Genomic DNA, 27,403 nt, shown 5'->3' with positions numbered 1-27,403 from the left:
GGTGTTATGAAATGGTGAACAGAAGTTACAATGGTACAGGATAACTAAAAACAATTTCATTTATGAGTCCTACACTAACAGGCATCATCGAGCTCCCTAACAGCAGCCCCAGAGAGGCCCCAGCTTGAATGGAGATGGAGGCTGGGTGGAGCTCTCCAGGGCAAGGCCTGTGGGCCTGTGGGCCAAGGGAAGCAGGTCAGGCAGCACCTTTATTAGCATCAGTTTGCATTACAGAAAATAACTTAAGAGTCAGGCTGGAGGGCAACAGGCCTCGGCTGTAACATGCATCACCTGGCCAAAGCCCTTAGCGCACCTGATCCTGTCTGGCCCCACCTACAGCGAGGCTATGGCACACGCTCCCAGCTAGACAATGCCACCACCGGGGCCCAGCATTAGGCTCCTCCATGCTCATCCTGCCCTCCCACTCTGACTCACCTCCCTTTGCTGGTCCCAGCCTGAAGAAGTTTGATCAGCAGCAGCTGAGGAGCATGGGTGCACAAGGACACACAGGACTGGATCCTCCCAATCCCACCCTGGTATGCCTTCCATCAAATAGAAGCCACACCCAGTGCCTCCTAGCGAGCCCAGAATAACCTGCAGGAACTTAACCAGTTGGCCAGTGACATCCACCCCACTCTCTTAAGATGGGATGCAAACCTAGGTTCAGATTTTAGAAGGCAGGTTTAAAATGGACAGAAAAATTGTAGGCAAAACACCAGAAAGGGCATGATGGAAACATGGCTGCCCTGCTTTCTGCAACTGTAAAACCAGTGCCTGCCTCTGCTGCTTCTCCCCCAGAGTTACCAGGTCCTGGGCTGCCCTGATTCTCCAGAACTCAGAGCATGGCTTCCCATCGCCCTGTCTGTATTGAAGCCAACTCAGTGCCGGGAGCGTTTGTGAGAGGATAATTAGGCATGGCAAAGTCCAAACTTAACAGTTGGCATGTGCCAAACAACAACTGATTAGAAATCAACAGGACTCCAATTGAAAGTCATTTTGGCAACTGCAGAATATAATTGGTTTAAGAGCTGAAATACCTTCTCCCAAAGAGTGAAAATTGTTGTAACTCCTGCTGAGCTGCCTTCAGCTACAAGGGGGGTGGGATTAAGTCTGTGTCCCCGTCCCCATCCCCGCCCCCCAACACACACACTTTCTGATGGGGAGGGGAGGGCTGGAGGTTTTTTTTAAAATATTTGTCCCCACTTGATTTTTGAATTTGGAGATACAGGTCTTCTCTGGGCTTGGAGACCTCTGTGGTGACTGAAGAACCAGTGAGGATGACAACATCGCAGAAGTGAAAGTTGAACACCTGGCAGGGGGAAGGGTTTATTCAGACTGTTACACTCCTGTGTTTGCTTTTGCTGTTTTGTGTTTTGCAATTTTGTAATTGTAAACTGGGAATCATCAAGCAGGTGTTTCCAGTGGGATCCCGCAGGGACCGGTTCTCCGCCCTATGCTATTTAACATTTGTTTCAATAACCTTGAAGAAAACATCAAATCATCACTGATAAAGTTTGCAGATGATACAAAAATCGGGGGAGTGGTAAGTAATGAAAATGACAGGTCACTGACACAGCAATCTGGATACTTGGTAAATCAGGCGGAAGCAAACAATATGCATTTTAACATGGCTAAATGTAAATGTATACATCTAAGAACAATGAATGTCAGTCATACATGCACAACGGGGGACTCTTCCTGGGAAGCATTGACTGTGAAAAAGATTGGAGGATCATGGTGGATAATCAGCTGAATCTCTGGATGCATAAACCGGAATCTCGAGTAGAAGCAATGGGGTTATTTTACTTCTGTACGTGGCACTGCTGGAATCCCGTGTCCAGTTCTGAAGTCCAGAATTCAAGAAGGATATTGATAAATTGGGGGAGGGTTTAGAAAGCCATGAGAATGATTAAAGGATTAGAAAACATACCTTACAGTGATTGACCACCTTGAGTCTATCTACTTAGCTTAACAAAAAGATGGTTAAGGGGTGATTTGATCAAAGTCTGTAAGTATCTACATGGGGAACAAATATTTAATAATGAGCTCTTCGGTCTATCAGAGAAAAGTATAACACAATCCAGTGGATGGAAGTTGAAGCTAGAAAAATTCAGACTGAAAATAAAGTGTAAATTTTTAACTGTGAGAGTAATTAACCATTGGAACAATTTACCAAGGGTCAGAGTGGATTCTCCCCCGTGGACAATTTTCTAAAAGCTCTGCTCTATTAATTATTTTGAGGCGTTTCTCTCCTGTGTTATCCAAGGGGTCAGACAAGATGATTGCAGTGGTCCCTTCTGGTCTTGGAATTTATGAATCTAATATCAGTGACTAACCTTTTGGATAAAGGAAGTCTTTGCCAAAGACTCCACCCCTTCCTTTTAACTAGGGCTTTTAGTGCTCCCTTCATAGATATCCTGAGACCCCCAGACAGACATCCCCCAGCAAAACCAGGACAAGCAGACTGGACGCTGCTAATATTTCTAAAAGCAAAAAAGCCTTTCAGCCCCTGCCAGGCCCCCGATCCAGCACAGACACGGTGCCCACACCCCATCTTGTACAAATGCTTTTCAGGGCACTTTAAGCACACACTCCTCTGTCCATGGTCACCACTTGCACCAGGCCCTGACCTTACCACTGGGGCCTCCGGATCAGCCCATGCTTCTGTTCAGTCACTACCCACCTGGCTCACTTGGGGAGGGAATTACCAGTGAAAGACTAAAGCTGGTAGCCACCAAAAGGCAGCGCTGTTTGCTGGCTCCATGACATTGGAAGGGAAGGAGGATTATCTCTCTGCCTCCTCTGGGAGAGGTGCCCATGCACCATTGCCTCCCTGGATCTGCACCTTCACTGACAGTTATAGGGCACTCCCCCCACACTGCTCTGCCACCAGCGCTGGCTAGAGTGGTTATAGCCTCATGCATCTTAACCCCATGACAACCCAGTGGTAAATGCATCTGCAGGTAGTGCACACAAGGGCCTAGAGCTGTCCGGGGAGTTATAACCTCACTGTTACTCTCTGAGGCCAAACCCTCACTAGGCATTGGACACCAAAGCACCCAGAGCTGAAGCATTGTGTGGGGCAGTGTGGGAGGAACCTTGTGCTGCTATTGCTGGCCCTGGAGCCATTTTGGAGACAGCGGAATTCATGTTTCAGGACAGTCCATGCTGGCTCCACAGCATCAACAGGAGGGGGAGGAAAACCCCTCCTGCAGACAGTAGAGTCAACAGCTCCAACTGCTCCATAGAGGAGGCAGAGCCCCTGAACAGGAAGGGGCCATTTTTACAGGCACTTGGCAGAGCAGAACAGAGCCTCCAAGTGTAAACGCAACTACTGGAGCACAGTGGGTTTTAGCAGCACTCTCCAGCAGCCTGCACCTGGGGCACTAGCACAAAGCGAGCACGGACTGGGTTTGAAATGCCACCACACTGAGCCGGGAGCATTTCACATCCGTGTAAATGACCATGGGGTGCAGGCCCAGTGTCAGGATTCTCAACTGCATACCCAAGGGGTAGACAGTCACTATGGGCTCCATAACAGGAGATCAGAGGACCCCGACTCCCACGTCACACCACACACCTCTGCGCTGCTTCTCTGAAGAGAACACGACATTCTCCATCCACTCAGGGTAAATTCTCCATGTGTCTCTGTTCAGATTTCGGATGTTTCATTACAGTCTATCGAAAAGCCAAAGTGGCAGCTCATTTGAAAATCTGTAACAATAACTCAGCTGCCAGCATGCGGTGTGAAAGAGCAAAGCCGGCTTTACTGGGGAGGGTGGGTCTGTTACAAACACACGGGCCGGAGTGACAGTGCACAGTGAGGGGGAGACCGTGGCATTGGCAGTCATCCAAAAGGTTCAAAGAATAGATTTATTTTCAGAGGGGAAAAAAAAAATACAGATTTGATTGAAGACTCCAAAAATATACGGGTGCTTATCCTTGATCTGCTGGAAGAGTTGTGAGCTGCTGCACAGAGTGCTTTGAACTCAACATGCCCAGCCCCCAAGCACTGGGCCCGCTACAGGCTGCCCCTCTCCCCACTGTAAAGCCCACAGGATGCTGACTGCAGCAGAAAGCCAGATTCCAGCAGTTAGGCATTTTACCCAGGACAGCATCAAATTCCATATTCCCCTTACTAGCATCACGGGCGCTGGCGTCGGCGGCTCAGTCTGTGCTTGCCCTAGAACCAGCGCCAGCATCAATGGGGACAGCTGTCTTTTACGTGAGCCTACACACAGACGCTAGGCTAGAGGCACTCGCCTCTCCTCCCCCAACCCCGCTCGGGCCCAGTGAGGGGGCACACAGTGCCAGTATTGTCTCAAGCTTCAGGGCAGAGCAGAAAGCAAGTGAACCAGAGTTAATTTGAAAGAACAGCGATGAATTAAGGAAGGCAGTTCCTCTGAGCATGCTCTAGGTGGATAAGAATCAACTGCTAATCAGCTGTCAGTTACCAGCTGCTTGTGGCTACCTAGAGTCTTGAACATCCTGGACTGGGACTCCTGCCCGTGGCATTCTGGAAAGGTGTTCTGGGATCTCGCTGGGCTAGGATAGCTGGAGACAGCACATCACTCAGGGCTAGTAATAAGCAAACTCTGATCAGTCACATGCTTTACAAAGAGCAGAAAGCACCATCTTGCCCCAACAATTTAGTTATCTAGGAGTCTCTAGTCCCTCCTGCCCTTCCCCCCCCCCACACACACAGAGCTCTGTCTGGACCAGATCACCAGATAATCAAATCCTTGTAGGAGAAGGGAGGGCTTCAGGAGGGAGGTGCCTTCACATGGCTGCGAGTCCAGCGGAGGAAAGCAGGGTCAAGACCAGGACCAGGACTCCAGACTGGTAGACTTGGGGAATCTTAAATCCTTTTCCCATGTCCCACATCTAGACACAAAGAGAACAGAGACACACTCAGCAAGGAATCAGGGCGTCCCACTGGAGCACTCGCACAGTCTGCAACTGAACCCCAGGCACGCCAGGCCTCCAGAGCCCAGGGCCATCAGTGCTTTGCAGAAAATAGGCAAAGAACAAGCCAGAGAAGGGAACAGCCCCTCTGGCTATGGAGCTGTTGAGATCCCTCTTGGAGTAGTGTGTTCTGAGCACCTGACTGCAAATGGGAGGGAGTGCCGAGAACTGCCCAAGTGAGGAAGGGGCCGGGGGACCTATCACAAGTTCTGTAGGAGTCTCTAGGGTGAGGGGTGCAGGCTGCGTGCAGGGGCAGTGTGAGCCCCAGCACTTAGCTACCGTGACTCCCGTTCATCACACGAACGACAAACCCTGTCCCAGCAAAGCTGGTTCCATCTGGTTTCTGACTGGCTATCAGTAAGGCTTCGAGTTTGTCACAGAGGTCACGGATTCCGTGACTTTCCGTGACCTTTGTGACTTCTGCAGCGGCCAGTGCACCTGGCTCAGGGGCAGCTCAGGCAGCCCCTGTGCCAGTCACACCAGCTGCTGCTGGGGCAGTCTCGGGCCACCGCTCCCCTGCAGCAGCAGAAGAGTTTGGGTGTGGGACAGGGCAGGGGGTTGAGGTACGGGACAGGCTCTGGGTGGCACTTACCTGGGGAGCTCCCCGGAAGCAGCGACATCCCCCCTTGCTCAGCTGCTAGGCGGAGGTGTGGCCAGGCAGCTCTGCACGCAGCCTCCGCCCAGAGCACTGGCTTCGCCGTTCCCATTGGCTGGGAACCATGGCCAATGGGAGCTGCAGGGGCGGCAGAGGCAGCACACAGGCTGCCTGGCCATGCCTCCGCTTAGCAGCTGAGCTTGGGGGGGCGGGGGGGGCACAGAACCAGGTAGGGAGCCTGCCAGCCTCACCAATTCTCCCCACCCCCCCTTTACCAGCAGGTGTCCTGGGCCACGCAGTGCCACCCACACTCCCCCAGCACCTGCTGGGCCCCCGGGCAGCCCCCTCCCCATCCAAGTTTTAGTCACGGGTATTTTTAGTAAAAGTCATGGACAGGTCATGGGCTGTGAATTTTTGTTTACTGCCCGTAATCTGTCCGTGACTTTAAAATACCCCTGACTAAAACTTAGCCTTAGCCATCAGTAATGCACTGAGGTGGCAGGCAGCAACAGACAAGGCAGACAGTCTTGTCTGTTCCCAGTTCTGCCATTGACTACCTGTATGACTTTGTGCCAGTTACTTAGGCCTAAACTTTCTAAGCATCCACTGGTGCTGGGTGAGCAACCTGAGACAATGTCCTGGTTTTCAAAAGTGTGAGGCAGCCTCTGCTCTAAACAAAAATCTAATGGAGACACCACTGGAAAATCAGGCCCCAGATGTCTCAGGGCAGGTCTACACTACCCGCCTGAATCGGCGGGTAGAAATCGATCTCTCGGGGATTGAATTATCGCGTCTCGTTGGGACGCGACAATCAGTCCCCGAATCGACGCTTGTACTCCACCAGCGGAGGTAGGAGTAGGCGCCGTCGACGGGGGAGCCGCGGAGGTCGATTTGCCGCCATCCTCACAGCGGGGTAAGTCGGCTCCGATACGTCAAATTCAGCTATGCTATTCGCGTAGCTGAATTTGCGTATCTTAAATCGACATTTCCTCCCCCCCCCCGTAGTGAGGACGTAGCCTCAGAGTGGGCACCCATAGTAAGTCCACACTCCAGATAACACTGGATGTAACAGTCGCTCTGTGCCTCAGCTCTCCCTCTGTACATGGGAACTTACTGTTCCCACTCAGTATTACGCCAAGGAGCTCCACAGGAGAGCCAAAAATCAGTCACAGGAGGCATCTCCCCTTCTCCAGTGGGGAATCTTACCACTGCTCCTAACCCGGCCACTCATGCAGTCAGCCCCGTCCCCTCAAAGACAGGGAACGCAGCATTCAGGAGTCATTTTCCTCACTGTCTGAATTTCTCTCTGACTGTGTCTCTGTATATGGAGTGTGAGTCAATCACCACGGTGTCAGACATGGACCTAGTTGGTCATTCAGTCTGCTGCTAGCCCTGGCCAATGTAGGACTGCTCCGTGTCACATACAGGTGCTATCAGGTGATCAGAAGATGTACCAGTGCACTAAAAGTCTAAGTTAAGGGGGGAAAGAGCTGGGAATTTCAGCCTAAGCTGGCAGTGCCTTTGGTTTACGTGGCTAGTGATGTGATAATAGGTCTGATTTTGGAGACCTAACTGAATTTAGGTCTAGACACAATAATAACCAGCTCTCCAGCAGTGGAGCGACCGGAGTGCATGCACACGCACGCACACACACACCACCACCACCAAAGCACTGCAGTTTATTCAAGGGAACGAAACACCTAACAATGTAAGCATTAACCGTTCCCTGCCCCACATTTCTGCGATGTAGCCATCCGCCTGGCCAGCTGTCAGCACTGCTGGTTATTTGAACATAGATTTGGAGGCAGTTTCATTGCCTTTTTAATGTAAATACGCAGTTACAGTCTTTCAACCCGCATTTGACTCACAAGGCCCTTATGAGAGGACTGTTAAGACTTTTTCTATTTGCTTGACAGCAACTCCGTGAGCAAACGGGGCTCAGCCAGCTGGATCAATGCTGGAGCCCTGGGCCAGGCCTCATGTTCGCAGATCTGATCTGGAACTCTTGGCGGGCTGCAAAATGAACAATGTTTGCAGCAGTGCCAGCCATACCAGGGTCAACCAGTCTCCCCAGCTGAGGGATTTACAAAGCCCCCTCACCTCATTCCTCAGGATGCCACTGATCCCTACAGGGACAGCTCTGCCAGGTGCATGATGGGTTTCTTTCATCATAAGCATCTGGTAATACCAGAAGCAAGATACAAACTCCGGGGATCAATACTTCATTAGAGAAGCAATGCTTATGCCACCGAGACGAGAACACAGTGGGCACCCAACGTGTGCAGCACAAATCCATGTTTGAAGTGCAGCACCCCTGAGCCACACTTCCCCTAAAGCAGAAAGGATTAGGTCACACACTGAGCCAGCTGCCTCTGCAGCAAAAGCAACACATCTTGTTCCCACATTGAAGAGCCAATATTGTCTTCAGCTGTTTTTTAAATCCACAAAGTTCTCCTACACTGAGATGCTGTCTCCCAAGTTTCAGCCCAGGGCAAATATTAAGGGCTGGTTTCTATAAAGGGACTATAGTAGATCACAGACAGATGTAATATAATATTAATATATAACATAACATGGCTATTGTGAGCGGATATTAACACTGAAAAACAGTCATTTTGGAAGGTCTCGCATCGTCACAGGACAATGACATTACAAGTTGGGGATATTAAACAAGAGGTTACACTTTCAGAAGTGCCAAAGTGACAAGTCACGTTGGAAAATGGGACTTAGTAACTTCTGAAAGTATTACCCCAGATGCCCACCCAACTCCCTGCACCTTAGACAGACACATACATGCAGCTCCATCAAGGCTACTCACAAGGTGTCGGATTCCGTTCCAGGTGTGGTAGGTGAGGGGGAAAGCCAAAGCAAACTTAGCAGAGTAGATAAGAGCAGGCCCCAGACTGAGCGACTTCACAAATGCCAGGTAATAGGGGAACTGTTCCGGGAGAATCAAGGCAGCCAGACCAAAGAGAGACACCCCTGGAAAAGAAAGAACCCACAAGTCAAACCAGCTGCCAATGTTAGCCAGCAGCTTACTCACCAGGAAAGAGAGAGCCCTGCAAGATAATCAGCACTCCCCAGCTGGGAGCCAGGGGCTCCTACTCCCGGGGCCTGAAAAGCCAATGCAAACAAAATGAGCCAACTTCTTCTCCCACTCTCCTGGTTCCTCTGTATCAGTACAGCACAGCTCCCACAGGGAGCGGCCTTCAATTCTGCATGTCATAGTGAGGAGCTAGAAAGAGAGTTACTTTTAGGTGATTAGTGCAGGAGAGGTCACTTTTTGCTCTGACACACTTATGCCTTTAAGAACAATTCCAGTCACAGTCTCAGCTTGGCTAAATAAACAAATAGCAACAGAATAGAAGCTGTGGGGTCACTTTGTTACCACAGTGTTACCCCCTGAAGTCAACAAGGCTATTAAGTACCTTACTGTTGGCCGCAGTCCAGACAACACTGAAGTATGGGAGTAACTAGACTCATGTGAGTAGCCCCCAGTGACTATTCCTGAGAGTACAGTGACACACACGCTCAAGCATTTGCAGAATCGGGGCCTTAGTACATAAGCCAAACTACCTGGAATGCAAGTTTCAAAGGATCCCTTCAATGTCTTAAATGTAAGAGAGGAGCTCCACCAGAAAGTCCTCGAGAGTCCAGAATAGCAGGACAAAAATATCCGCTCACCAATCACTAACCAAACAGAGAGTTTGGCAGGAGCCAAGCCCAGCAGCCCAATGGCACGTGAAGAGGCTGGCACACAAAGAGACGGCTTGACATAAGTGAGCATGCTAGCTGGAGAAGTGGTGGCAGCTTCTCTGTCATTTTTAGGCCAAGAGGCTTTTTACAGATGGTGCTGCCAAAAGAATGGGAGTGATCAAAGAGAGAAGAGCTAGCCAAGCCGTGATTAACCCTCCGTTCAGTGGAGCCCGATTGCTCTCCTCTGGTACGCGGGCTTAAGCAGCTCTATCAGCAGTGGTGCCAGCGCCTCCAAGCCAACTAGCTGCTTCCCAGCTCAGTCACTCGTGGTTTCAATGGCCTCTGTGTTTGCCTTGAGAAAGTGCAGGAATCAAGTGCTCATGTAATTGCTGGCCTGGCCGGTGAAAGCAGAGCTCCCTGCTCTGTTCCATTTTGTTGGCTGCACAGCTGTCTGGTGAGACAGTGCAGCCAGTGTGGGGTTACCCTTTGGATTCTAAAGGGCTGGGGAGGAGGCCTCTTGCTGTTCCCATGGCAGAGGTCAACAAAGGACTCATTTTGTAAGTGAGTAATAAATCCTCTTTTACAGGCAATGGCAACTTTGTGAGCTTGAACAACTAGCAGGTTCGATAGCACACTGACTGCTGGCCAAGCCCCCCGCACAGAAGGGCAGGCATTTCCCAGCCCTCTGGGGAAGGAGTAGCTTTGGGCTGAGGAGAATGACCAACAGGACCGCAAGGCTTGGACCATGTTGACAAACTACCTCTCTGCCTGGCACAATGGGTGTCACTCCTCCTGGTATGGTATTACGGAGAAGGGCACATGGGCTAACTCAAAGGGCATTAGGGAATAAACCCGCTGGGCTCACAAGATCTAGCAAGGAGATAAATTGCGCTGACGTAACAGAGTGATCTGCAGCAAGCACTCACGTCGGGTTAAACACTGCTGGGCTCATTGGAGCTCATTTCTGTAACCAAATTCAGACTCTGCGGCTCATGCTGCTGACATTTGGCACCTGGCTGGACCTTCAGCTTTTTGTGTGACAATGCCTAGCTGCACAGATTAGCAATTCTGGGGTTTAACTGAGTGAAAGCCAAGAGGGAGGCAGGGATCACATGGTCAGTTCAAGCCTTGAGGCCCAACCTACACTAGACCCGCTTCAACAAGCACCTCTGTGTAATGAGTCCATCTGGAAACAGCACCAAGGTTTCTAGTGCCATTTTTATCCAATCTTTAGTTAAATTCCCCCACTGGCAGAAACAGAAGTTTTCTGGTCCTGAGACACAAGCTTTGCTGTGGATTTCATTTCAGATTCCACCCACCTTGTGGAAAGCAAGCAAGTGTGTGTGTTTTTTTGGGGGGGGGAAGGTCGCCTCTCCCCAAAGACATTCCCCACATTCCAGGGCCAGCTTTAGGAGTTGATGGAGGGGGAGGGCTGGTGAAGTTATTCTTAGCAGCCCCTCACTCTCTCCCTTTCCTTCCTGATCATTTTGCTCCAACAGCAGCACACCACAAAGACCTGAGTTAAATTTGGTACGAAGTCACAAGTGGGGGGCTGCAGGGGCTCATGCAAACCTCTTAGCCATGGGTTTCCCTACAATCCACAGTTGTAACAGGGTTCAAAAAAGAACTAGATAAGTTCCTGGAGGATGGGCAGGGATAGTGTCCCTAGCCTCTGCAGGGGGAATTTAACCAAAACACTACTTCCCCAGAAGCAGGGAATGGGCAACAGGATGGAACACCTGATGATTACCTGTCTGTTCATTCTCTGGGCGGCATCTGGCATTGGCCACAGTCGGAAGACAGGATACTGGGCTTGATGGACCTTTGGTCTGACCCAGTATGGCCGTTATGTATCCTGCTTCTTATGCAGAAGTTGTGTTCTTGCTCTGAAAATACCCTGCAAGTCAGCACTGCCCCCAAACACCTTGACCGTTAGAGTACGTCTACATAGAGAGCAACAGCAAGTCTCAGAGTCCAGGTCGACAGACTTGGGCTATCGCACTAAAAAAAGCTGTGTAGACCTTGCAGCACAGGCTCTAAAACCCACCCCCACTCCCTAGGCTTCAGAGTCTGAGCTGCAGCGTCTACATAGCTATTTTTAGCACAGTAGCCCAAGCCCCACAAGCCTGAGTCTGTTGACCTGAGCTCCGAGACTCGCTGCCATGGGCTGTATAGACAAACCCCCTGCAGCTGGAGCACAGGAGAGCAGAGTTCCAGCCATAGCTCTGCACTGGCTCTTGTCACTTGGGCCCACATTTACGAGCGTGCCTATGGCTACATTTTCAAGTGGCCTCTCCCTTTGGGCGCCCAACTTCCAAACCCCAGGGCCAAATCCTTAGAGGTGCTGAGCACCCACAGCTCCCATTGACTTCAACTGTGGTTGCAGGTCCTCACGGCTTTCCAGGTGTTGGAAATCAGGCACCTAAAGGGAAGGTCCAGTTTGGAAAACATAGGCCTTGGCCTCAGCGCCTGTTCCCACCTGTATTACTGCCTCGCTCTCGGGTCCCGGGAGGAAGAAATCTAAGGGTGAAGCTCCTTTTGCTCAGACACCCCCTCGCAGCCCTCCCCCTACAAACACAGCTCCACCTCTTCCCAGCAGGCTGAGCAGTAGCACAAACACTTTAAAGAGCCAGATGCTTTACACAGCCAGAGAAGAAGGAAGGGCCATAGGAGAATGTGGGTCAGAAATACTGTTAAGGTTTCAATATTAGTGTTTTGGTTAAATGGTACAAGATCAAATTATCTGTTTGGACATGGTTTAGCAGCCCCAATTCTGGTGCCACCTACTCCCCCACCCAGTGTGCACTATCAGTGTCTCTGTAGGGGGCCCTAATTGGGAAGGCAGCAGCTGTGTCTGTATAAGACCTACACCAATGGGATCTTGATCCATGACGAAGGCTCCTAGCACTACAGTAATACAAATAATAAATACCTGCAGAAAGCTTAGAAAACCCATTTGAATCTGACCTTGCTCTTTCAATTCATACCTGATGAGTGGCTTCCCCACACTGGGGTTCTTGCTTGGGGCAGTAGCCCTTTAACGGGAAGCCACGGCAAAGCAAAAGCGAACCCCACTTTGAATTTATACTAATGCACCCCATGTGAGAGCCAGTCCCCAACAGACAAAAATGAGGCCCTGGGAGGGTAAGTGACTTGCTCAAGCAAGGCAGTGGCAGATTTCAGATCAGAATGCAGGTTTTCTGACTCCCAGTCTCCCATGCTCTAACCAACAGAAAATGCTGCCTCCTTGACTTTCCCAGGAAGGGTACCACTTACATATGGCACACATGTGCAGGGCACCAGGTCTGACAAGGTACAGGAGCCCTGCACGGATACACAATTTATATCTGAGGATATAAAGTGGATATCCAAGGTGCTTCAGGGCCAGTGACCAGGCCCTGAACCGCAGCGGTGAAAGCAGCAGCATGTCGGGTCACCACTTGCAGAAGCCAGCGCCCAGCCTGGGCAGCTCCGAGGAGGAGACTGTACCACCCCAGCCCTGCCCACTGCTCACCAGCAGCTATCCCTCGTCCCACTAGTGTGTGCAAGCGGCTAGCACGCTCCCAGACAGGAGACACACACTGCTGCATGGACGGGACAGGAGCGTGCAAGCCACTATCATGACCAGAGACAGCTGCCAGTGAGCCTGGTGCCCACCCCAATGATCGGGGTGGGGGCGGTACAGCCACACCAGAGGAGCTGCCCAGGCTGGGTACTGGCTCCTGGGAGCAGTGGCCCAACATGCTGCTGCTTTCGCTGCTGCGGTTCCTGGTCCACTCACTGGCTATGGCCCTGCTGGTCTCGCTCATTGTCACTAGAGCCCTGCAACTCCACGGATATCCACTTTGTATCCATGGATATAAATTGTGTATCCACGCAGGGCTCTACTAGTGTATGTGGCAAGACACAGCTTGCAGAAGGAAAAGAATGAGATTAGGAGCAATGGGTATTTATTTGTGCAGTCAGTACAGCCCATTACAGAGCCCAGCTGTGGCAACTACAGCAGAGACACTCCAACTCCTTGCCTTGAGGACAAGGAGAGACAAGGTAACCAACAGAATGAAAGTCAAGTTGTCTCAGGGTTAGTGACTGCAATGGAAGCTCTCTATACTGATGCTGACCAAGGCCCGTCTACTCCCGAAGGTACCTGAGGCAGAGAATCACACACCTGCACTCATTGCAACACCAGTGCCACGGTGGCCGATGGACATCATCATGGGCAGAGACCACCTGCAAAACAACAGACCTTGTCAGAAAGAGGAGCCACTCATGGAGTGAGGGTGATATGCAAACAGCACATCTCGGGTGTCTGAAGCATGCTAGAGGTGAGATAGTCTAGGGAGAAGCCTGAGGTAATGTGAGGGTGAAGGACAGGCTGGAAGCCTTCCAGACAAACTGGGAACTCACATAAACTTGTTGAGAAGGGGCGCAGAGGCAGAGGCATGACCAATCTATTCCCAGACCGCTCTGTGCTGCTGGCTGTGTATTTCTGCACTCAGAATTATTCAAGGAATCTAGCCAAAAGGAAAATAGGTGGGGAATTTGCAGGGGTGGCTCAGGAATGACAAACCCCACTGGCAGGAATCCTGGGAGGGAGAAAGCCCATGTTTGCTGGGAGGGCTTAAAGGGAGGGAGGATGAGGGGAGAGTGCAAGGCTGCTGCCGATTCAGAGGGGAAGGACAGGATTCAGGCTCCCAGACACATACACAGAAATGAGAAAAATCCCAACACAACAGGAAATTCACCACAAGAGAATCAGATCATGGGAACAGCCCAATGCAGAGACACTGAGGAGGTGTGCTCTAGTGGCCTCACATGATCCCCTTCCTGTGCCTCAGGTCACCCTAACACCCTTTGGACTCAGGTTTTTGGGGGAAAATAATCCTTTGACCCGCTCTAGCGCCTTCCATCAAGGACGTTAGAGGGCTCTGAAGACATTAACTAGAGCTCACAACCCCTTGAGGTGGGTCAATTTCATTATTGCCATTGCAGAGATGAAGAAACTGTCACAGGTGAGAAAGTAACACTCCTTCGCTCAAGGTCTCAGAATGTCTATGACAGAGCTAGAAATACAACCCAGGTCTCCCACTTCTCTGCCTTAACCACAAAGCAGGTGCTCCCTGACGACTAAAGGGAACATACAGAGTTCTTTCCACATGAAGGGGAGGATACAGAGGGTTAAGTCCTTTGCCAGACTCTGGGATGTAACCCCACAGAGATGCAGACGCCTCTGGAGTTCTTACTTGTAGATGGTGATATGAGGGGACATGGGACGGTTCGACTGGGTGTTTTTATCCCAAAATTGAGCCATCTCCTCCTTCGCTGTTGTTCCCATGGGGACCACACTGGAACAAAAGGAGAGGCAGGAAGTCAGAGGAGTAAAAGGAAGAGCAACAGAATTAAGTGACTCAAATTTACTCTGTGCCCGCGGAACATCACTGTCTGAGCAGGGCTGTTCCAGGTCCACAGGGCAACACCAGAGGGGCATTTCACCTTGCAGAGCTGTACATCCCAAGGGAGACACCTCACCCATCTCCACATCAGCACAAGTCAAACAGTCCACACACAATGCCCCTCCCACTCAGCAGCTTTTTGCTCTTTGCAGTTTTATCCTGAAACAGGAAAACTACCTGAACCGTGGGCACAGTTCTGAAAATGGGGCCAGCACATAGCTGCCCTGCAAATCAGCACCTAGAAAAAGAACTAAAGGGCAGAATAAACATGACCTCAGGTCTGCATGAAGCCCAAGGAAGATGCAGTGAGGCCATGAGTGAGAATGGAGATGCCAGGGAAGCAGGCTTCTGACATGAATTCATCTCCTCCATTCCCAGCTCATCGAGGAGTATTTATTTATTAAAATTAATAAATCCATCTATAGGTGCCATCCAGTGGTCTGGGCACCAAGCCCACAACTTCAAAATTACAACTTTAACAAGTACTGCCCATAAATATATCCACGTCAACCCACCCTCCTCAACATCCTTAACCAAAAGGAGAAAGATAGGCTTCGCAATGTGTTTGGAAGGGTAACAAAACTGGGCCCTGGTGTACTTGTGGGTGGAGGGAGAGTTCGAAACTAACAAAAGCTGCCAGCTCAAGCACCGCTGCTGGTCTCAACTGCAGTAATGCAGCACTGATCTCTCGAAAAACAGGAGGTGACAGTCAGTGGCAGCTCTCAGCATTTCATAATAAAACTTAGGATGGTGAGACAGTGCTGATTTCCCTAGCTCCCCCAACCTGAAAAGCACCATCCACAGCCGAGTCGGACTATTAGCTGTCTGATAACATGTTATACAAGGCTGATACCATGCAACCTGCTCTTTACTGCCACGGTAATTGCACATTGTACCAAAGAAAGACCTTGTAATTTCATGTTCCTGAGATAACTCAGCAATTACTCTTACAGCTCGATTGAGCAAAAAAAAAACAAAAAGCAAAAGCTTCCCCCACCCCCCACTGAGCCCAGCTGCGCAGCTTGCATGGAGCACGGGAGCTGGGAGGGTTTCTGTTGATTATACCTTTGTTAGGTATAAAGTTACTGTGTACACTGCACTGCAACTTACACAGAATGACAGCAGTGACGGGCAAAGCACAGGGATGCAACATAGTCACTGATGCACCTGTACGGCATGCAAATCCCAATCAATGCTGACCCCATAAGAGGCTATCCCAAAGCACTTTCTAAAGTGAGCCTGCTTTTATTCCGGTTACACTATTCTAATCCAACTGTGTTTGTACATATTCATCATTGACACATTCAATAACAGCCAGGCCCAAGACTAACACACACCCCAGCCTCCAGCCAGGAGTTTATTTTATCCCAGGACACAATTATTACCTCACAAAAGAAACACCTGCAGGTTATTTAACTAGCCACATATTTATCATGTAATGACATAGTAAATACCCTGCCAACACATGGCACCCGCCAGATATCTGAATGGTTAGAATTAATAAGCAGGTAGAACATGCACAGGCAGTGAAGTCTTAGAAGGGATCCCTTAGGGAGAAAGGAATTAATCCCTTTACTCTCAATAAAGCCTCAAAAACTCACTGTCGCACAGAAAGGCTGGGGCCGAGCCGAGTCCACAGGCAGCGCTGACCCACATGTCTGCAAAAAAGAAGATGGAAAGAGCTCTGTGAATATCGGCTAGACACTGAAAGGGGTAAATGCACACAATACAGGGGCATTTTTATAACCAGGTGCAGAGGAGACCACAGTGTAATGCCTGATGTTTTAAGAGTGAATCTGGGGGATGAGGAATTATTTTAACACCACTTGTAACGCTGAGCCTAGCTGTTAGACTCTCCAGACTCTGCCCAAGAGTTCTCTCTTTATGATACCCTGTAATTACCATACTGAGCTGTAATACCTTGCTAATAAGACAGGCATAAACAGTACTCTGCACTAACAGCGAGGCTAATGCAGGCCATTCTTCACCCTCAGGAGAAGCAATTATCAGGACTGGGTGGTAAATGTCCCAGAAAGGCGTGCCTGCCAAACAGTATGAAAAGAGCTGGTTCAGACTACAGCTCTTCAAGCCTCTGAAATAAAGAGATCACCAGCTTTCCTCCTAAAAGCTCTTTTTCATTATATTGTTTCACCCTTGCCCATTCATTATTCTCCGAGTGTTAGCGAGAAGGCAGGTCAATGTCATGGCCCAATGCACACAGTATTTCAGGCACATCAACACTGGAGGTGGGAGATAAATAAGGTTTTTATGGTCCCCAAAGCAGTGGGAGCCATTCTCTACAGATCAATTGCAGTAATTGTGACTCTGACATTCAAGGGCATTTCTCCAGCAAGAGGGGCAGAGCCAGGCCTCCAATCCAGCCACAGCTCAAGAGTTTGCAGATGTGGGTTGGAATCTACAGCATCCGCTCTCTCTCCCAAGTTACTGTCAAGGACAAGGCACAAAAGACAGCACTTCATTTCCTGGTGGCATGATTAGAATTAAGTGTATAACAACACTCCGCACTGTCATCTACAGCACACTGACAAACATTAATTAACCCTCAGATGCATGCAGACTGCGTCTGCTCCAGCATCTCAGGAAATCTCCCACTGTTTCATTAACACCAGTCCGTAAACACAGTGCTGGCATTTTTAACCATCCCCCAGCAGATCTGGAGGACACAGCGGCAAAAACACCTGGGGACCAGACCCTCACAACAGGGTGTCATAGCTCCATTGACCTCAACTAAGCTATAAACATTTACATACATCGAAGCTCTGGCTCCTGGACACCTTCTACACAGATGGCAGAAGACAAGAGATTTTCAAAAAAAAATGACAGCATACACATAATGACAGGGCTGATGGCTCCGCACTTTGAGGATCAGCCTTGTTTTACAATTTACTTAGTCTTTAGTGCAGGGACCTTCTTTTTATTGTTTGTACAGCACCTAGCACAACAGGGCCCTGGTCCACGCCTGGGGCCCCTAGGCTCTACTGCAATTCAAAATAAAACAAAAAAGAAGGGAAAGAACACACGTTCAATGACTTGACCAAGGTGACACTGTGAGTTAGCTGGCAGAGCCAGCATTAGCAATTCAGAACCTCCTGTCTCCCAAGATCAATTCACCGCCCCCTATTAAGATAAGCACTGTCTGGGTTGCTCCATGCTCGGTTCCCAATGCAGTTCTCTGCAGTGTCTTTCATTATGGAGTTATGGTAATTACTACAACAACACACGTTTAGGATGAGGGCTTCCAAGGTGGCCAGATTCCTCCCCTCATCTCTCTCCAACTTCTGTCAGTGGAAGATTTTTCTGGAAGCTGGAGGCAAACTGAACAAGGAACACAGCTAAACAAATCTGGCATTTCTGCAATGAGGGGAGGAAGGAGGATCCAGAGGCTAGGAAACAAGAAGGGATTCAGGATTCCCTGCTCTGCCACAGACTCCTTGTATGACCTTGGGCAAGTCACGCAGTCTCTGTGCCTTGGGTCCCATCTGAATAAAGGGGATAATAGCCCTACCCTGCCTCACAGGGGGTTGTGAGGATAAACACATTAAAGATTGTGAAGTGCTCAGATATTACAGTAATTGGGGTCATATATGTACCATGGATAAAAAAATTAGGAGTGCATTTGGCAGCTTTGGGGGATGCAGACAGAAAGCTAGTTAGAAATTTATTTATCAGCAGGGGAAGAGGGCATTAATGTTTGCATTAGCATATGTGCAGAGATTGTGATCAGCGAGCACATTAAAATGCACCCATGTAATCCAACGCAAATGTCACACTACATGCATGGGCAAGTTGCTTCTATTTTAATGTCTGGGCTTAGTCTATGCACATCCAGGGCCCAATTTACCATTGTCCTACATTTTGTGGAGTTGTTTCAAAGTGCTGCACAGTGAGTTTAGAATGCCACCAAAAAAATCAGACTGATAGGAGTGTTGGCTAAGAGAGGTGAAAACATTATCTACTGTGCAAAGTGCAGGGAAATGACGAATCAGACCCTTGCTGCTCACTTAGAGCTGCCCGTGGATTCTGTGACAGGAACTGAGTCTATGCACACCTCAGAAAGCTTTCCACCCAAGCCAAGATGTTTCTTTCCATCCACACCACACCAAGCCTAAAACTGTCTTTTAAAACAAAAAAGGTAAGAAAATATCTAGAAAAAAACACCACCTTTGTTAACCTTGATTCCAGTGAGAAAAGGTGTATAAGTAACTCAAGACGGAGTGTAGGGGGACAGGGACATTAAGACTTCATTATGGTCAAACTATTGGGAAGCTGGGAAAATTGAAATTAAAGCTCAAATTTGAAGAGGCACTGTTATTACACAAACAATGGTAACTCTCCTCCCATATCATTGCCCACTCACCATGCAGAAGATCAGGGAACAGTCTTATGCCTGAACCGCAAACAGATCTGACACCGACAATACAAGCCACCAGACTTTCTGTACTGAACCCATAACTGACATATTCATAGATTCCAAGGCCAGAAGAGACCATTACGGTCATCTAGTCTGAGCTCTTGCATAACAGGCCAGAGAACATCATCCAGCAATTCCTGCATCAAATCCAACAGCTCTTAGTAAAGCATCCAGGCCTCAATTCTCCACTCAGGAACCTTACTCTAATGGAGGACTGGTGGTAACAGAGCCACACCTTCTATCCTTCCCTAGCCCTCTCCTCTACCTCACACTGGTGTGGAGGAGAGAGAGCCAGCACAGAGGGAATTCCCCACTGGTTGTCTCCTGATAGCGTGGGAGCACTCTGCAGTGTTTATATGGAGCAAAGTGGCCTTGGTAGACCAGAGAATCAGTCTCCCATTCTGATTTAAATATACCAAGCGATAGAGAATCTACCATACCCCTTATGAAGCTGTGCCAATGGCTAATTATCCTCACTCTAAAAAATGCACCTTATTTCCCATTTGAATTTTTCTACTTGCAACTTCCAGCCACTGGTTCTTGTATGTCTGACTGGGCCCGTGTGTCCGCTAGAATAAAGAGCCCTCTAATAGTACATCTTCTCCCTGCGCTGGTAGTTATAGACTTCAGAAGATGGGGAATCAGCAAGGTATTCCATTGCTGTGTGTTGTGGAATGAACTCAGTGGTGTCTTCGGAGACTGTGGATTCACAGTTTAGTAGGCTCTCAAAGTGCTCCTTCCAGCATTGTTTAATGGCTACATTGTCCTTGAGGAGAGTGGAGCCATCCTGGGAACGTAAGGGGGTTGGGCCTTTGGAGCTTGGCCCATATAGAGCTTTTGTGGTTTGAAAGAAGCTTCTCATGTCATCCTGGTCTACGAAACCCTGGATCTCAGAGAACCTTCTCTTGCCACCACTTGTTTTTGATGTTATGTAGCCTCCTTTGGACTTCAGCTTTGAGCAGATGATAGACCTCATGTTTTCGTTGGTTAGAGAAATCATTTTGCCAGTTACAGAATACATTTATTTTCTGTTGAATTAATGCTAGGATTTCCTCATTTTTATCAAACCAGTCTTGGTGCCGATGAGTGGAATATCCTATGGTTTCAGCACATGCACTGTGAATAGTATTTTTAAGTTGATCCCAGTGCTTTTGAATGTCAATGATGTCAGGCAAGTCAGAGAGTTTCCCATCTTCTGAGGAAGTATAGTGTGCCATCACCCAGATAAAAATAATCACCAGGCCCAGATGGCATCCCAGCTGAGGTTTTTAAAGCTGGTGGAACAATGCCCCAGCACAAACTTTGCCAATTCCTTGACAAAATCTGGACTTGTGAAGAAATTCCACCTGACTTTAAGAAGGCCAACATTGTTACAATATTCAAGATAGGGGTCAAATCTTTGTGTGGGAACTACAGAGGTATTGCCCTCCTCTCCATCATAGGGCAGATCCTTGCCCGGATCCTTTTAAACCACCTCCTCCCTCTTGCCGAGGAACTCTTCCCCGAATCAGTGTGGCTTCAGGACACTCTGAGGCACAACTGACATGATCTTCGTGGCACGACAGATTCAGGAGAAGTGCAGAGAGCAACACCAGGAACTGCTCATGGCATTCATCGACCTAACCAAGGCCTTTGACTCTATCAATCGTGATGCCCTATGGATGGTGCTGTGTAGGTTTGGTTGTCCAAAGAAATTTATTTCCATCATCAAACTACTCTATGATGGGATGCAACGGCTCAGAGATCAAACCATTCATCATTCATACTGGTGTCAAGCAGGGCTGTGTCACTGCTCCAACACTGTTCTCCATTTACCTTGCCGTGATCCTGATTCTCATCTGCCACAGCCTTCCTGACGGAATCGGGATTGAGTATCATATGGATGGCCAACTTCTCAATCTCCTCTGTCTCCAAACAAAATTTAAGATCACGAGAATTGGCATCACGGATTCAGTATGCAGATGATTGCACACACAGAGGCCGACCTGCAAGCACCCTAAAACTTTTTGCAGATCCTATCACAGCTTGGGGGTCTCTCTCAATATCAGGATATTCTATCAATACCAAGGTATTCTACCAGCCCTCGCCTGCATAAACTACTCTTCATACTTCACAAATCTCCATCAGCAGAGAACCCCTGGAAAATAAGGACCATTTTCCATACCTTGGCAGCCACCTCTCCCAAACAGATAGCACTGACACAGAAATCGAATACAGGATCCGCTGGGCTAGCACATTCTTTGGAAGACTACTCAAACAAGTCTTCAATGATAGGGATCTACAAACCGGTACCAAGATCTTGGTTTACAAGGCAGTTGTCATCCCCACCCTTCTCTATGGGTGAGAGACCTGGGTAACCTACAAACAATATCTCAAGCAGCTGGAGTGGTTCCAGCCGTACCACCTCAGGAGGATTCTCAGGATCAGGTGGAAAGACTGATGCACTAACATCAGCGTTCTCTCTGCAGCCAACATCAGCAGTGTAGAAGTGCAGGTCATGAAACATCAACTCTGCTGGGCTGGTCACTGTGTACGTATGCCTGACACTTGCCTCCCAAAGCAAGTACTCTTCTCTCAGTTAAGCCAGGAAAGAAGGCATCGTGGAGGGCAGCGGAAGCACTTCAAGGACATACTGAAAGTACACCTTAAAAAGGGAGGCATCGATCCACCAACCTGGAGGACTTCAACAGAGGCATCACACTATACATCAAGCCATAGCCCACTTTGAGGAGAACAGACGTGCTCATGAGACAGAAGCGACAAAGGAGTAAAGAAAGGGCACAACACTAGCCAACAACTATGTCTCCTCCAATATTACACCTGTCACTTCTGTGGGAAAATCTGCAGGGCAAAAATTGGGCTCCTCAGCCACTTAAAAACCCATCAATAAATCCCTTTGGCAGACATCTTCCTCGCACTGAGGGATAGCCGAAGAAGAAGAGTTATAGACCATGCTCAACCTTCTCATCAATAAACTAAACAGATTCAAATCCTTTAGTCTTCCACTGTAAGGCAAGCTTTCCAGCACTCAGATCACTCTTGTGGCTCTTCTTTGAACTTTTTCCAAATATTCAACAGCCTTTCTAAAGCAGGGATACCAAAATTGAACACAATAGTCCTTTACTCACCAGCAACATATTGAGATACAACCACAGACTACAGTGAGATCAACCTTCATCTGCTAAAGGAAACCAGAACTCCTGAACCAATACGAACATCGAAAACCCATTCCTAGGGCCCTACCAAATGCACGGCCATGAAAAACATGTCACAGACTGTGAAATCTGGTCTTTTGTGTACTTTTACCCTATACTATATAGATTTCATGGGAAAGACCAGCATTTCTTAAACTGAGGGTCCCAATCCAAAAGGGGGTTGCGGGGGGAGGGGGCTGTTGTGGTATTGCTACCCTTATTTCTGTGTTGCTGCCTTCAGAGCTGGGCGGCCAGAGAGTGGCGGCTGCTGGCCGAGGGCCCAGCTCTAAAGGCAGCAGTGCAGAAGTAAGAGTGGCTATACCATACCATGCCATCCTTACTTCTGCTCCTAGCCAGCAGCTGCCGCTCTCCAGCCACCCAGCTCCAAAGGCAGCACCACCCCCAGTAGCTGTGCAAAAGTAAGGGTGGCAATACCACGACCCCCCAACAACTTTTTTTGGGGGGGGAAACACACACACACACAATACCCTTTTGGGGCAGGACCCCTACAGTTACAACACCATGAAATTTCAGATTTAAATATCTGGAATCATGAAATTTACAATGTTTAAAATCCTATGACCATAAAATTGATCAAAATGGACCATGAATTTGGTAGGGCCTTACCCATTCCACATGACACTGGCAAAGGTACATCATAATTCTGCCACACCATGACTGCAGCAGTGGCAATAAATGAGAACACAGTCACAGATATACCTGTTGCTCAGCTACCTACCCTGTGCTGGTTAGTACTATGTTGTGATACCTTTAAAGGCGATCTGAATGCGGAAAAGTGCTCGTCTTTTGCAGGGACTGTTGGGTATTTGTTTTTTTTCCTAATTTATGACCAATAAAAAAGGCCAAAATAATTATACTGGTCCAATCCATAGTGGGGATGCAGTTATACTCATATAAAGGTGTCTTATACTGGGTTATTGTAGATGTATTACCTAATATCCTGGGACCAAGGTGGGTGAGGTCTGAAAAAGAGCTCGTCGTACTCTCTCTCTCACCAGCAGAGCTGGTCCAGGGAAAGATATCATCTCACCCACCTCATCTCTCTTATACGGGGACAAGTTATTCCCCTTCCCGTATGGGGATAAGTTACACAGGTATAAATGTGTCCACAGTGGGGTGGTTTACACCACATTGCTAAACTAGTACAGTTAAAGCTGTACAATGTTTGTGTCGACACAGGCCCGTACTCACAGTTCTAAGATGCAGGGTCAGTCTACCCAGGCGTCTGCCAGCTTAGATCCATTAGACAGTGCAACGTGACCATAAATGTCTGTCTAACTTAGCTCTCCCTACATGCCGCACGAGAGTGAGGGGAACTGATGATGATGCTGTTTAGGGACCTTAGGGATCTTTTGCTTATTAACACCGCAGAATTTCCTGCCCTTCCAGTGCTTTGTTTTTAAGACAAGACTGTCACGGGCTCGCCCCGGCAGCGGGAGCCAGTCAGGCTTGACTGCAGGTCACCGAGGCTGTTGCCTTGGCCTAGCTGCGCACCCCTGGAGGCCCCCGGAGGCAGGAGCAGCACCGCTGTAGGTGACGGGGAGAAGCCGGGGGCAGGGTCCCAGCACTGCCCCGCGCCCTCCAACGCTTCCACCCTGTCCCAAGCGCAGCCACATCACAGGCAGTTACCGGCCCTCCCGCCCGCCATGGGGTTCTCCAGGGCCCGGCCGCCGTCCCCCCGCCGGGCCTCCCCCCGGCCCGGCCCGCTACCTGGTCTCCCCCCCCCCACGCCGGGCTTCCCCCCGGCCCGCCCGGCTACCTGGTCTCCCCCCCGCCGGGCCTCCCCTTCCTCCCCCCGCCCCGCTACCAGGTCTCTCTCCTCCCCGCCCCGCTACCCGGTCCCCCCACACTCGCCAGGTCTCCCCTTGGCTCCCCCCCAGACGTCACCTCAACAAAGAAACCGCCATCTTGAAACCCTCCGAGGTCCGGAAGTGACCTCAGACGTACAAAGCACGTCCGCCTGCCCTACTTCCGCTCCCGGAGGGGAGGGGCCTCCTCTCCCAGCGACCCCCTCGACCCCCATAGCTGGGATTCACTCCCAGCCCCGGGTCCCCGTCCCCGGCGCACGCGCACAGACACACGCACTTTGTTGACTGTTTTACATCTCCCTGGAGCTGGGCTGTGGGGGGCTGGGAGCCAGGACGCCTGGGTTCTGTTAGGGACTCGCTCTGTGACCCAGGGCAAGTCACTGGGTTTGAGCCTGCCCTCGTTAACCTCAGTAGGCACATGATCCAGCCCCTTTCTCTGTCTCTCGGGGTCCCCAGCCCTGTAGGGGCGTTAGCACTATTTGCCTACCCCACGTGGGCTGGGGGCAGTGAAGGTGGTGGTACAGCCCCACCACTTATTTTCAATGGAAGCAGACATGTCATAGTCGGGTGCTCTGAGGGCATAATGTGCCCTCTAAATGCTTAACATGAATGTAACAAACTTCCAGACATTCCTAGCTGGAGCCCCAGAGGGAGGCTCCAGAGAGAGGTTTTATTAAATTAGATTATGAACGTTTAAAAATAAGTTTTTTAGTTTTGAGAGCAAAGCGTTCATCACCCAAAGATATTTCTATTGGGCTTTTACCATCTAAGCACCAACTATGGGCATAGAAGAAGAAGAATTGACTAAGTAACTTTGGCTCATCTTGATCTGCTCTGCAGATCTCAGAATGCTCCTGTCAAGCTGTGCTCCAGTGGCTCAAGAGCATGAGTACAATCTTCAGGGCTGACTGTTGAGAAGCGGGACACAAACCCCAAATTGGCTGTGAGTTCTATACATAGGGCACGTCTTCACTGCCAATGTTAAAACGCTGCCGCAGCAACAGTTCAACGTGGCTGTGTAGTCGCGGCACCAGCACTGGGAGAAAGCTGTAAAAAACCCACCCCCACAAGGGGAGTAGCTACCAGCGCTGCTGCACTGTCTACACTGCCACTTTGCAGCGCTGAAACTTTCATTGCTCGGGGGTGTTTTTTCACACCCCTGAATGAGACAGTTTCCGCGCTGTAAAGTGGCAGTGTAGACAAGACCTTAGATTTCACCAACCAAGTATCAAGTGTGAACTCCTCAAGCATTAGAGTTGTGAATTCAGCTGTCGGGAGGAATTCAGTTGCACATCTCCTCTTCATGGGGGTGGGAGGGGAGAAGCAATGCACAAAGCCTTTTGTCTTCAGCAGTGGTTATGTTCAGCAGTGGTTTCCCTGGTGTTGATGGGCCTTCTTTTGTTGGGCAAGAGATAACACCTCATGTTGGAAACAAATATTTCGCACTTGGTAATGCTTCTCTCCTCTCTGGTGATTTACAGTTACAGAGCAAACACTTAAATCTTACTTTATAACATGGCCTACAGGTATTATAAGTGAGATGAGTGCACGCAGCAACTTACAAGTATTCCATAAAGTCTAAACACTAAGCACGTTTTTATAACTCTAATGCCTGTTTTAACCGTTCCAGCACACAGGTGAGCCCAGACTGGCTCCAGCTATTTGTCAGGGCTAGTCGACACCGGCAACGCTAAAGCACTGCTGTGGCAGCACTTTAAAGTGGCTTGTGTGGTCGCGGCAGAGCGCTGGGAGAAAAAACCACTTCCACGAGGGGCGTAGCTACTAGCACTGGGAGCGCGGCTCCCAGCGCTGGTGCACAATCTACACTGGCGCTTTACAGCACGGAAACTTGCTGCACTCAGGGAGGTGTTTTTTCACACCCCTGAGCAAGAAAGTTGCAGCGCTGTAAATTGCCAGTGTAGACAAGCCCTCAGTGTTCAGTTGAGACCTAGGGGCCTTAGCATGAACCGGCACCTCCTCTGCCAGCATCACAGCTTCATAAACGTTATTGAATTCTCACAACCCTTCCACGAGGCAGATCAACAATATCTCCATTGCACAGGTGCGGAGGTGACTTATCCAATTGAGGGACAGAGCTCAGTACAGACCCAGGTATCCTGACTCCTTGTTTCCCACTGTATCCTTCCTCTCATACAATGCCCCCTGCCATTTAAAATAGGCCCTACAATAAGTGAAATAATAACAGTGGTCAGTAATTTATATATGTATGTTGAAAGTCACACAGAAGTCAAATTATTATACTTTGCACCTCCACACAAATCTTCTCTCCCCACACACCTTCCCCCATTCCTTCTACCAAAAGAGCTAAAGTAGCTCCTGGCAAAATTATGTTTGTATTTAAAATAAATATTTTCAGACAAGGAGCATAGAAACTGCAAGATTAGGGGTCTGTCTCATCTCCTATCCTGCCTCTAATTGTAGCCAGTGCCAGATGTTTCATCGAAACATGAAGTGGGAAAGTATGACATGACCTGCCTACTGGATAAGTTGCTTCCTGACCCCCATTAGTTAGAGGCTGCTGTGTGCCTTGAAGCAGGAGGGTTTATAGTTCTTCTAAACTTTTTTGTTCTTTCTTTAATCATGGCTAGTATCAAATCCAGATATTTCTGCTGTCCGTATCGATATTTGATCTTTCTCTGGATCCTGCTAAGCGCCTGGCCTCAGTAATATCTTGTAGCAATGAGTTCCACAGACTAATTGTACAGTGTATAAAAAAGACTACGGGTATGTCTACACTGCAATAGGGACAGCACATGGAGGCATACTCAAGCTACCTTTGATTGAGCTAGCTTGCTAAAAATAGTGGAATAGCCCTAGCAGCACAGGGTAGCCACCCAAGTACATACCTTGGGTCACCGGATGTTGGCCTGAGACCTGATCAACCCCTCCCCACCCCCCCCCCCATTAAACCAGCCATGGATTAAACACTGGGAGTTCACCATTAAAATTGAAAAAAAAAAAAAAAAAAGTTCTACTGCTGATAAAGCACCCCCACCTCAGGAATGTCCTAACGAGATTTATAACCACCAAGGTTATAAAGTAGACACCCAGGCACTGGGAAATTAGGAAGGATACAGAAAGAGACTCAACAAATGGTAAAATAAGCTCTGACCAGTATTTTATGCTCACCAGCTGCACAAACAGAAAAGGACACAACTAAGTTACAATTTGGGCATGAAAGATAAAATGTAAAAAACTTGGGCAGGAAGGAGGACAGA

At 49.1% G+C, this 27,403-nt stretch overlaps 1 protein-coding gene across 3 annotated transcripts; it reads right to left on the bottom strand.

The window, feature by feature from the left end:
- Nucleotides 1-3,854: 3,854 nt before the first annotated feature.
- On the bottom strand, nt 3,855-24,332 carry SDHC (succinate dehydrogenase complex subunit C). Of its 3 annotated transcripts, XR_002908329.1 has the most exons (7): nt 24,244-24,332; nt 16,311-16,367; nt 14,500-14,601; nt 13,425-13,486; nt 8,379-8,542; nt 4,728-4,884; nt 3,855-4,578 (listed from the first exon to the last, which is right to left on the bottom strand). XR_002908329.1 is itself a non-coding variant. In XM_024204170.1 (6 exons), exons 1-6 carry the CDS (start codon nt 24,261-24,263, stop codon nt 4,780-4,782), a joined length of 510 nt encoding a protein of 169 aa, XP_024059938.1. In that variant the 5' UTR covers nt 24,264-24,332; the 3' UTR covers nt 3,855-4,779. The 3 variants fall into 3 exon arrangements, 2 of the variants coding, with proteins under 2 accessions (XP_024059938.1, XP_024059939.1); XM_024204170.1 differs by having other exon boundaries at nt 3,855-4,884; XM_024204171.2 differs by lacking the exon at nt 24,244-24,332 and adding an exon at nt 23,548-23,660 and having other exon boundaries at nt 3,855-4,884.
- Between the last annotated feature and the right edge of the window lie 3,071 nt (nt 24,333-27,403).

The sequence above is a fragment of the Terrapene carolina genome, unplaced genomic scaffold, assembly GCF_002925995.2.
Source record: "Terrapene carolina triunguis isolate 2854851 unplaced genomic scaffold, T_m_triunguis-2.0 Scaffold249, whole genome shotgun sequence".
In the NCBI taxonomy this organism is placed as follows: domain Eukaryota; kingdom Metazoa; phylum Chordata; order Testudines; family Emydidae; genus Terrapene; species Terrapene triunguis.
The sequence above is the reverse complement of the archived record's forward strand: the minus strand, read 5'-3'. Positions and strand labels throughout refer to the sequence as shown.

Bases quoted from the DNA above. Each gene is read 5' to 3' on its own strand.
- SDHC (XM_024204170.1), bottom strand. From the start codon at position 24,263: ATGGCGGTTTCTTTGTTGAG. The intron at 14,602-16,310 runs GTGAGTTTTTGA...CTTTTGTTCCAG, and splicing joins CCCAGCCTTTCTGTGCGACA to TGTGGTCCCCATGGGAACAA. The intron at 13,487-14,499 runs GTAAGAACTCCA...GTTGTTTTGCAG, and splicing joins CCTCATATCACCATCTACAA to GTGGTCTCTGCCCATGATGA.